The 11,387-nt window shown below is 54.6% G+C and overlaps 1 protein-coding gene across 4 annotated transcripts; it reads left to right on the top strand.

The window, feature by feature from the left end:
• Positions 1–5,106: 5,106 nt before the first annotated feature.
• On the top strand, positions 5,107–8,714 carry CD79B (CD79b molecule). 4 transcript variants are annotated; one of them, XM_012501412.1, is made up of 6 exons: positions 5,107–5,260; positions 6,068–6,118; positions 7,069–7,380; positions 7,566–7,684; positions 7,979–8,020; positions 8,130–8,714. In XM_012501412.1, exons 1-6 carry the CDS (start codon positions 5,194–5,196, stop codon positions 8,226–8,228), a joined length of 690 nt encoding a protein of 229 aa, XP_012356866.1. In that variant the 5' UTR covers positions 5,107–5,193; the 3' UTR covers positions 8,229–8,714. The 4 variants fall into 4 exon arrangements, with proteins under 4 accessions (XP_012356866.1, XP_003262692.1, XP_003262693.1 ...); XM_003262644.4 differs by having other exon boundaries at positions 5,125–5,260; positions 6,065–6,118; XM_003262645.4 differs by lacking the exon at positions 7,069–7,380 and having other exon boundaries at positions 5,130–5,260.
• Positions 8,715–11,387: the final 2,673 nt, after the last annotated feature.

The following is an 11,387-nucleotide window of genomic DNA, read 5'->3' as shown; positions in this document are numbered from 1 at the left end:
TCTCCACAGGGTTGTCTGAGTGCCCCCAGGGTGCTGTCTTCCCTCCCTGGAGTGGGAGCTTCTTCTCACTTGTTTTTTCAAATTTTTTATGTCAATAGTTTTGGGGGTACAGGTAGTTTTTTTTTGGTTACCTGGATAATTTCTTTGGTGGTGATTTCTGAGATTTTAGTGCACCTGTCACCTGAGCAGTGTACACTATACCCAATATGTAGTCTTTTATCCCTCACCCCTCCCTCAACGTTCCCCACTGAGTTTCCAAAGTCCATTCTATCATTCTTGTGCCTTTGCATCCTCATAGCTTAGCTCCCACTTATAAGTGACAACGTATGATATCTGGTTTTCCATTCCTGAGTTACTTTACTTAGAATAATGGCCTACAGCTCCAACCAGGTTGCTGCAAAAAGATGCTATTTCTCTCCTTTTATTTTATTTTATTTTATTTTGAGACGGAGTCGCACTCTGTCGCCCAGACTGGAGTGCAGTGGTGCCATCTCGGCTCACTGCAAGCTCCGCCTCTCGGGTTCACGCCATTCTTCTGCCTCAGCCTCCCAAGTAGCTGGGACTACAGGCGCCCGCCACCACGCTCGGCTAATTTTTTTGTATTTTTAGTAGAGACAGGGTTTCACCTGCTTAGCCAGGATGGTCTCGATCTCCTGACCTCGTGATCCACCTGCCTCAGCCTCCCAAAGTGCTGGGATTACAGGCGTGAGCCACGATGCCCAGCCTATTTCATTCCTTTTTATGGCTAAGTAGTATTCCATAAAGAGGTGTCTATATACCACATTTTCTTTATCCACTCTTAGGTTAGTGGGCACTCAGGTTGGTTCCATATCTTTGCAATTGTGAATTGTGCTGCTATAAGCATGCGTGTGCATGTGTCTTTTAGAAAATCAAAATTATATCAAGTATCTTCTCCAACCACAGTGGAATAAAACTAGAAATCCACTCCAAAAAGAACCCTCAAAATTATACAAATATATGGAAATTAATCTGTTCTTGAATGATTTGGGGGTTAACAATAAAATCAAGATGGAAATTTAAAAATTCTTTGAAATGAATGATAATGACACAACTTCTCAAAACCTCTGTGATACAGCAAAAGTGGTGGTAAGAGGAAAGTTCATAGCATTAAATGCCTACATCAAAAACTCTGGAAGAGCACAAATAGACAATGTAAGGTCATGCCTCAAGATACCAGAGAAACAAGAACAAATTAAACTCAAACCCAGCAGAAGAGAAGAAATGACAAAAATCAGAGCAGAACCAAATGAAATTGAAACAAACAACACAAAAGATCAATTGAAACAAAAAGTTGGGCCGGGCACAGTGGCTCATGCCTGTAATCCCAGCACTTTGAGAAGCCAAGGCAGGCAGATCGCGAAGACAGGAGTTTGAGACCAGCCTGGTCAACATGGTGAAACCGCATCTCTACTAAAAATACAAAAATTAGCTGGGTGCAGTGTTGCACGCCTATAGTCCCAGCTACTTGGGAGGCTGAAGCAGGAGAATCACTTGAACCCAGGAGGTGGCGGTTGCAGTGAGCCAAGATTGTGCCACTGCACTCCAGCCTGGGCAACAGAGCAAGATTCCGTCTCAAAAAAAAAAAAAAAAAAAAAAAGCTGGTTCTTTGAAAAGATAAAATTGATAGACCATTAGCAAGATTAACCAAGAAAAGAGAGAAGATCCAAATAAGCTCTATTAGAAATGAAACTGGAGATAATTCTTTTCACTTTAAGTTCCTCCAGACCTCACCTGGAGCCCTCTCTGGCATCAGGGACAGGAAGATTTGCAGAGCGCAGGGTGCTCTGCCCACACATCCTTTGAGCCTTGAATGGTGGAAGAAAAAAGGCCTCATATTGGGTGAGAAACAGAGACAACATGGGACAACAGTGCACAGCTACCCACCTCCCCAGGCATCCATGCCACTCCTCGCCCTCCTCAGGGCGTGCCGTCCGCCACATTCACCAAGTACCTCAGATGCAGGATGGCCTTCAATGTGCACAGCTGCCCTTTGAAGAACACACTGTTGGGGCCGGGCGCAGTGGCTCACGCCTGTAATCCCAGCACTTTGGGAGGCTGAGGCGGGTGGATCGCTTGAGCTCAGGAGTTTGAGACCAGCCTGGGCAACATGGTAAAACCTGTCTCTACAAGAAATACACAGATTAGCCAGGTGTAGTGGCATGACCTGTAGTCCCAGCTACTCGGGAGGCTGAGGTGGGTGAATCACTTGAGCCCAGGTGGCAGAGGTTGCCGTGAATGGAGATTGCACCACTGCACTCCAGCCTGGACAACAGAGCAAGATCTTGTCTCACAAAAACCCCAGAAAACAACAAAAAAACGCGCTATTGGGCTTATTTCTATTTAACAAAAATGAGGAACCTTGGTCACTGAGAGGTTAAGAATGGGTGTTGCCTCATGGGTGCTGTTGGCATGTGGGGCAGGGAACTCTGTTTTGCCAGCCAATGCCCCTTCCACCCCGGGCACCCACCGGTCATTGAGACCAGCGCGATTGCCCTGATGCATGTGCAGACGCTCCCTCCGTGGGGGCAGAGCCACCCCTAGTAGAGAACCACCGGTAACCTGGGGAGGTTTCCTGGCTGCTACACTGCTGGGTCAGGACTCAAACCCACGTCCTTCTTAGCAGGTCTCTTCCCAGTCACAGCAGCCCAGCAGATCCAGGACGCCTGGGCTGGAGAAGGAGGCAGGGATCTCAGCTCTTCTTTCCCTGAAGTTCTTCCCCCTCCCAGCATCCTAGGGTGGCTGGGGGTCGCTGCCTTCTTGCTTCCCTACCCCCTGAGCCCCTTGTCCCTTCCCCCGACCCCGGCCCCCATTCCTTATTTTGATGTTGCCTTCCTGGAAAGGGAGGTGTCGTCAGATGTCAGAATGTGAAGCCCGGGGCAGCCGAGGGCAGAGGCGGGGGTAGGCTTGTGAGGCCTCCTGTTCTGGGAAGAAAAGGGCATCATGAGCCCAAGATGGGGCTCAGGGCTGTTGTCACCAGTGAGGGAACAGCACGGCTCAAAATGTGACAAATAACCCTGCAGGCAGTGGGGCCCCCGCTGCCTCCGCCTCTCCTGAAAACAGATCCCTGCCCGGCATGAATGGGAATGAAGCCCAAAGGCCACATCTGCATCCCTGTCCACGGGATGTGTGTGTCTTCCTCCCTGGAGTGGGAGCTGCTTCTCACTTGTTTTTTTAAATTTTTTATTTCAATCGTTTTTGAGGTACAGGTAGTTTTTTTGGTTACCTGGATAAGTTCTTTGGTGGTGATTTCTGAGATTTTAGTGCACCTGTCACCTGAGGATGGATGCCAACTGCCCCCCACCAACCTCTGTGCCCCCTACAGTCCGCTGGGCCCTAGGACCAGCTCCCGAGTAGGCCCCACACCACAGGGTCCAGGCAACACACTTGTGTGAGCATGCACACACACACACACACACCTGACAAACACGTGTGCCCCAACCCTTTCCCAGTTATACCCCCAACTTTGGGGAGACACTAGCCCCAAAGTTAACGAAGGACTCTGTCGTTAGGGGCTCGGGAAGAGTACTTCCTAAACCCTGAGACTCCCAGATTTTGCCCCACTCCCCCTGGGTCAGTCTCTCTCCAGCCACCCTCACCAGCATGGGGGCCCATGGTCCTCAAGCTGACCTCAGGTGATGTTTATATTTCTGAGCTGTTTATTCCATGAACTGAACATCCGACACCTTTTCAGAGAAATGTTTTTTCATTTGGAACATCTGGAAACAAGAAAGAACATCTGGGGCTGCCCGGAACGGGCTGTTCCTCGGATGAAACCATAACCCTCCTGCCCCTGATTTCCGTGGCTCAGGTCCTGGCCTGCACCCCTTGAGAGTGGCCCCCACCTTATCAGGTCCGAGGCCTAGGCCAAGATCTAAAAAGGGACCACCCAGACCCTCTGCCTTCCAACCACAGCATGGGAGGTGGTTCTGCTTTTCCCTAAATCCAGACAGACCTGCCCCAGCACAGACTGGAAAATGGAGGGTCGTGAGGAGAGTGAGATGTGGACAGAGGGCACCGACAATTTAGCATCTCTTCCTCTCCTGGGGGTTGAGGATGAGAGACAAAAAAAGAAGCTGCCAGGAAACATAAAACTCAAAGAGGGCTCAGCTGCAGGGCTGAGGTCTGCAAGCATGCTGTGTACAGTTGTGCATGTTGTGCCCTGCACAAGGGCATCTCTGAAGGGGCTGCATTGGACCTAGGGGCAGGGGCCCAAAGGTGAGCCTATATCAGTTCCTGAGCACTGTGGCTCCATCCAGCACCCTGCGGACAGGCAGGGTACAGCTGGAGGACCTGAGGGCTCCCCCACACCAGCTCCCATTCCCTGCCCAAGACCCCCTGGACCTGCAGACAACAATTCAACGCACTCAGAGTCCCACAGTTAAGAACTCCCTGAAGAAGCCCCCAGTGGCTGTGTGGTGGATTTTCGCAAAGCTGTCTCCACCTACATCTACCCTGTTTGGCAGCCCCTACATACTCTTTCACAGCATGAGGAAGGGAGGCCTCTCACCAAGACCTGGACTGAATCTTCTCCCAGTGGCTGCCACACTTGGCCTGCTCTTGCTCCAGAACCTCTGTGGCTCCCATCCTCCACAGAGTCAACTTCCAACATGGCTGCCTGCACTCCAGCCAAGAGGCTCTGCTCTGGGCCCCTCCAGGTGCCTGACCTGGGTCTGTGGCTGCCCTGTCCTTCTTCAGTGCTCCTCTTCCCACTGGGTGAGGAATAGTTCAGGGCAGAGGAGTTAAGTTCAGGTTCATGCATAGGACAGGTGCCTATTTCGCTCATGGCCCAGGAATAAAGACTTGCCGGGCTCGGCCCTTCGGAGAGCTGGCAGACGGCAGAGGGGAGGCTGGCTGGCCCAGGGGATGACCACCGGTGGGGTAAGCACAGACAGAGGGGAGCACAGGCTTCCCCCAGAAGACTGAGAGGACCCCAGCTGTGCTGCTCAAGCTGGGCGACCGCCAAACCTTAGCGGCCCAGCTGACAAGAGCCCGCCCTCCCCCAGGGTCCCCGGAGAGCTGGTGCCTCCCCTGGGTCCCAATTTGCATGGCCGGAAGGGGCCTGGTGAGGAAGAGGCGGGGAGGGGACAGGCTGCAGCCGGTGCAGTTACACGTTTTTCTCCAAGGAGCTTCGGACGTTGTCACGGGTTTGGGGTCGGGGACAGAGCGGTGACCATGGCCAGGCTGGCGTTGTCTCCTGTGCCCGGCCACTGGATGGTGGCGTTGCTGCTGCTGCTCTCAGGTACAGCACCCAGGACGAGGCCTGTGGGGTTTGCTCTCATCTCCAGCTGTCTGGGGCCTGCAGCTCAGCCTCCTGCTTGCTCCACCCTCCTCCTCTGTCTCTCATTCTTTTTACCGCCTATCTCCCTCTCATGGCCCTGGGGCCTGGGTCTGTGGGTGTCAGCTGCACATGGTGATGGGCTCAGGAGCCTGTGGCCCTGGTTCCTCTTCTGCCTGGAGGGCATCAGGCTGAGCTGGGCATGAGGAGCAAACCAGAGTTAGCAACCAGGACCATGGAAGAACTAGGCTCAGAAGGAAGAGAGGCTGAGGGCACTGCCTGGGGGTCGGGAGGGGAGAGGCTGTCCCAACCGGACCCTGAAGATGCAAGATCCAAATGTAGTCCCCTCCTCTGGGAGATGAAAGATCCTCCGGGCTGTGACTTTCCTCCTGTCTCTCTTTAAAAAAAAAAAAACAGAGACAGGGTGTCCCTGTGTTGCCCAGGCTGGTCTCAAACTCCTGGCCTCAAGCGATCCTCCTGTCTTGGCCTCTCAAAATACTGAGATTTCCCTGTCCCTCCTGTCTCATTCAGATGCCTGCTCAAAGCCACCCTGAGGGTCAAAGGCAGAAAGGGGGCTGGGGGCGGGGCTTCCAGTACCCCCACCCCATGCCTGTCTCCCAAGTACAGGGGGCAGGGAGGACGGAGGGGTCTTTAAGCTGCTGTCATGGAAGGAGGAAGTAGCTCCGGGAACATAGAGGGCATGCAGGGGTGGGGCAGCCCAGGCCAGAAGAGGGCCTGACCTGGCCCCGCCCACTTCCTCCCTCCCAGCAGCTGAGCCAGTGCCAGCACCCGGATCAGAGCACCTGTACCCGAATCCCAAAGGTCAGTAGCCTCGCCTGCTGCTTCTGAGGGCAAGTTGTGTCCGACTATGTCCTGTGTCCGACTATGGTCCCTGTCCTGGGGGCGGCCCACCTTCCCACCCTTGTCTGATCTCCCCATCCAGGATTCCCATCCCCAGGCCTCCTTAGGACCTCTTCTGAGCCCCACCCCCAGCCCACTGTCATCCTTATCAGACACATGCTCTTCAGCCTTGGCCACTGAAGGGCTGGGCTAAACTCTGGGTCACAGCAGGGGAGCCTGGGGTGTTCCTCTAGGACTCAGGCCCGGGCCTGTCTAGTTGGGAATCTGGCTGAGTCTCAGGTGAGCCCTCCAGTGCAGGGTCACTATGTGAGGGGCTCAGGGATTCCCAGGGAGTGCTCGCTAAGAACAAGGCAGTCGAAGCTGGAAAGATGGTTCTAGAACAAGAAGTGGACCCAGTCCCTGCAGGAGGGAAGAGGGGGATGATGGAGGGAAGTCATGCAGGGAGGGGGTCAACTGAGGAAGGTGTCAGTTGACAGGCTAGGAATTTGGCCTTTATCCCCAGAGGAACGGGGAAGACTGAGGATTTCAGGCCTGTGCAGGGCAGCCCAGTGAAAGGAGGGGCCAGGCCTGTGGGCCTCCAGGTCCTGGGGGTGTGGCCTGGGTCAGGCTGCTGTAATAGTCATAGGAAGGAATGGCAAGGCCCCAGGGCTCTTGCAAAGGAAAATCGAAGGGGAGGTGGGGCAGTCAGGAAGAGGTGGCGTCTGAGAGCTTGGCCGTGGCTTCTCATGTGGCTCAGCCTCTCACGTGGCTCTGCTTCCCAACTCCAACCTCAGCCTCCTGCCTGTCCCACACCCTGAGAAGCAACGACTAAGCCCAGGGAGTCTGTGCCAGCCAGGGCAGGGGCCTGCTGCTGGGGCTGGCAGTCAGGAAGATGCCAAGTGGAATGCTGAGCCTGGCCTTGGCACCCACAGGTAGTGCTTGTTCTCGGATCTGGCAGACCCCACGTTTCATAGCCAGGAAACGGGGCTTCACGGTGAAAATGCACTGCTACGTGAACGGCGCCTCCGACAATGTGACCTGGCTCTGGAAGCGGGAGACGGACGAGGAGCCCCGGCAGCTGAAGCTGGAACCGGGCCACATGCAGAAGACCCACAACAAATCTGTCACCACCCTCACCATCCAAGGCATCCGGTTTGAGGACAATGGCATCTACTTCTGCCAGCAGGAGTGCAACAACACCTCGGAGGTCTACCTGGGCTGCGGCACGGAGCTGCGAGTCATGGGTGTGTGCCAGGAGGCTGCAACGCTCCTGTAGCTGTCCACCCTACCCTAGCCCGGCCTGCCTCTTGTGGCGATGGTCATGGCCCTAGAGCACTCAGGAGAGCCACTGGGACCTGAGGGAGCTGCCCTTATAGGCCTAAAAGGTGGACTCTGGCCTAGGCTCGCAACCCTACCCCTGTCCCTGCAGGATTCAGCACCTTGGCACAGCTGAAGCAGAGGAACACACTGAAGGATGGTATCATCATGATCCAGACGCTGCTGATCATCCTCTTCATCATCGTGCCCATCTTCCTGCTGCTGGACAAGGTGATCAGGGGGCGGGGGAAGCCTTGGGGGGCTGCAGAGGAGGCCACTGCATAGGCCAGGCATATGCAGGGTCTCCATCTCCCCAGATCTCATTGTGGCCTTCTTGGCCCAGCCTGTCCCCACTGGCTCACCTATTCAATCATTCCTTCCTTCCTTCATTCATTCAGCTGTTCTTGCAGAATACACCTCACTCCTGACCCCTTACCCCTCTCCCTGGCCCTCCCCAGCCTGGCCCAGCAGGGGATGGGGCTGGGGGACACTAACACTCTGATCTCCATCCCTCTCCGTCCCCAGGATGACAGCAAGGCTGGCATGGAGGAAGATCACACCTACGAGGTAAGGAGCAGGGCAGGCCCAGCAGCTCTGAGTCCTTGGGGTCAGTGGCCACTATCTGCTGGTGTGGTCAGGGTGTGGCCCCGGCCTGAGCTCCACTTAATGTCTCCAGGGCCTGGACATTGACCAGACAGCCACCTACGAGGACATAGTGACGCTGCGGACAGGGGAAGTGAAGTGGTCTGTAGGTGAGCACCCAGGCCAGGAGTGAGAGCCAGGTCATCCCCATGCCCTGGGTGCAGGCTCCCCGGCCTCAGTGACTGCTTCGGAGCTGCCTGGCTCATGGCCCAACCCCTTTCCCGGACCCCCAGCTGGCCTCTGAAGCTGGCCCACTAGAGCTGCCAATCATCTCCAGCCCCTGGTCCCCAGCTCTTGCCAAAGGGCCTGGAGTAGAAGGACAACAGGGCAGCAACTTGGAGGGAGTTCTCTGGGGATGAACAGGACCCAGGCTTCTGGGGGTGCTATGAGGGGATCCATCCCCACGCATGGGATGGGGGAGGCAGAGACTGGTCCAGAACCCGCAAATGGACTCGGAGCCGAGGGCCTCCCAGCAGAGCTTGGGAGGGGCCATGGACCCAACTGGGCCCCAGAAGAGCCACGGGAACATCATTCCTCTCCCGCAACCGCTCCCACCCCAGGGAGGCCCTGGCCTCCACTGCCTTCCCCCGTGGAATAAACGGTGTGTCCTGAGAAACCATACACAGGCTCGTGGCATCTTATGGGTTTGGGGTGGATAGGAACATCTATGTGGGCACTTCTGTTGTTTGAATGTGGCACCTGTGAGCCCTCAAGTGTGTGGGAAAGGTGACAGCCACCCCTTCTCTCTGAAGACCCAGTTGGAGCCTGTGGTCACATCGCCCTTTCTTCTCCCTGGAACGGGGCTGCATGCCAGGCCCTAGCTGGACCCAGAGCAGCTGGCCAGTGACTGGGCCTGTCCTTCCCGTCAGCAGGGACGCCCTCATCTTGCACTCCATTCAGCCAAAAAGCAGCAATTGAGTCCCACTCTGCCTCCACCTACAGGAAGCCCTCCCAAAGCACCTGGCTCCTTGTCCAAGCCCTGTTCAGACCAGCCTATGCAGCGGCGACTTAGCTACTGCCTTGTGCTACTCACAGTGGCCTTGGTTCTCCAGTCAAACTGGAAGCTCCCTGAGGGTAGGGGTTTCCCTGCCTCTACAACACTCCCACCCCCACCTCCCAGGAAGCCTAGGAAAGCTTGATGCAAAGCCATCAAGAGTGAGATCCTGAAGAGTGGAGCTTTGTATGGTGAAGCTTTGGGGTTCTTAGCTAGGGGACCCCTTCAGACTTTCCCAGCCTCACATTGGAGGTCCCCTATGGCCCCAGGGTCCTCAAAAAATGGTCCCTAGGGCCCTCCAGCCCACCAGCTGTGGGAAGTACTGGGAACAGCTCCCAGCTGGGAGGCCAAGTGCAATCAACCTGCATGTGCAAAGCCTCCCTCCCAAGCCAGGCTGTGCTCCACTTCCTGTTGACCCTGGAGGGAATCCTTCGAGGCCCCTCTGCTATTCCTGCTCTGAATTCCAGCAAGGGAGCCCCTATGCTGTGGCAGCTGCCAGTTTAACTGGGGAATCAAGACCAGCACATGGGAACTAGTGAGAAAAGTGCCAATTTTCACCAGATTCCCTCTGGAATTCCAGGTGGGGCAGGTGGGTAAGGCCCCCACGCCTGCGGTTTCAGGTAAATCTCTCCGCCACCCTGGGCCAGGCTGGGCCAAGCCAGGCGGCCCCTGTGTTTTCCCCAGTCTCTGGGCTGCTGGAGGGAACCGGGTTGTTTTGGCATCAGCCTCTACTGAGCCGGAGCCCTTCCTTTCCTGCTGCTTTGCATAATGGCACTAATTCCGTCCTCCTACCTCCACCGGGGACCTAGGCAGCCGGGTAGATGGTGGGAGGAGGCTTCACTTCTCCCCCAAGCAGGGTCTCCACCTGCTTGAGGCTGCCCTGGGTTGGGGGAGGCCTTGGCTTTACCTAAAGACTTTTTAACACCTTTGAACAACTCAGTTTCCCTGAGACTTTGAAGTTCTTGTTTTATTTATTTATTTACTTATTTATTTATTTGTAGACAGAGTCTCACTCTGTTGCCCAGGCTGGAGTGCAGTGGCGCCATCTCAGCTCACTGCAACCTCCGTCTCCTGAGTTCAAGTAATTCTCCTGCCTCAGCTTCCCCAGTAGCTGGGATTACAGGCGTACACCACCATGCTTGGCTAAATTTTTGTATTTTTAGTAGAGATGGGGTTTCACCATGTTGGCCAGACTGGTCTCAAACTCCTGACCTCAAGTGATCCATCCACCTTGGCCTCCCACCAAAGTGCTGGGATTACACGCGTGAGCCACCGCACCCAGCCCGAAGTTCTTGTCAACAGAGAATCATTTGAGCATAGACCTTGGCCCCTCCACCAGACACCCCAAAGGGCTTGACTTCATGGGTTATAACGTAGGAGCCCTCCCCGGTCTGTTTTTCTGTTTTAAGGGCTTACACTCTGGGGGACATCATGTCTGTCTCCCCAGAACTGACATAGGCAATGGGAACAAGAAACATCTCAGGTTGCTTCATCTGCGAAATGGGAATCCTAAACCCCATCCGAGGGAAAGAATTTGGACCGGACGTTGTTTTGTAAAACATTATCACAATAAAATTGAGGGTCAGGCGCATTGGCTTATGCCTGTAATCCCAGCACTTGGGAGGCCTAGGCGGGTGGATCACCTGAGGTCAGGTGTTCGAGACAAGCCTGGCCAACATAGTGAAACCCCGTCTCTACTAAAAATACAAAAATTAGCCGGGCATGGTGGCTGGTGCCTGTAATCCCAGCTACTTGGGAGGCTGAGGCAGGAGAATTGCTCGAACTTGAGAGTCAGAAGTTGCAGTGAGCCGAGATTGTGCCACTGCACTCCAGCCCGGGTGACAAGAGCAAAACTCCATCTTAAAAAAAAAAAAATTGAGTTTGTTTCCTTTGGGTGTACACAATTTTGGCAAATGTACAGATTTGTATCACCACCACCACAATCAGAACACAGAATATGAACCAAAAGCTTTTATTGGGCCCAACAAATACATATTGAGCACCTCTTAAATGCAAGAAAACTGGATTGAACACCTCCATCTTCATTTACACTCTGCCTGATGTCCCTGGAAGGGGGTCGCACTATCTGATTGTTACAAACAAGGAAATCAAGGCCCAGGGAAATTACCATAACTGGCCAAAATCACACCTAGACCTTCTGGCTCCAAGTCCAGCATTCTCCCCACTACATCACGGCCGCCCCTCTTGAAGGGCGTTGCAGCAATAAGACCCTGAACTGAAGGAGGAGGAAAAGGAGGAGGGAATCCGGGGACAACTTTGGCTATCTTCAAATGTTTG

Source organism: Nomascus leucogenys, chromosome 19, assembly GCF_006542625.1.
Source record: "Nomascus leucogenys isolate Asia chromosome 19, Asia_NLE_v1, whole genome shotgun sequence".
NCBI lineage: Eukaryota > Metazoa > Chordata > Mammalia > Primates > Hylobatidae > Nomascus > Nomascus leucogenys.
Note: the sequence above shows the minus strand (reverse complement) of the source record. Positions and strands in the feature narration are given on the sequence as shown.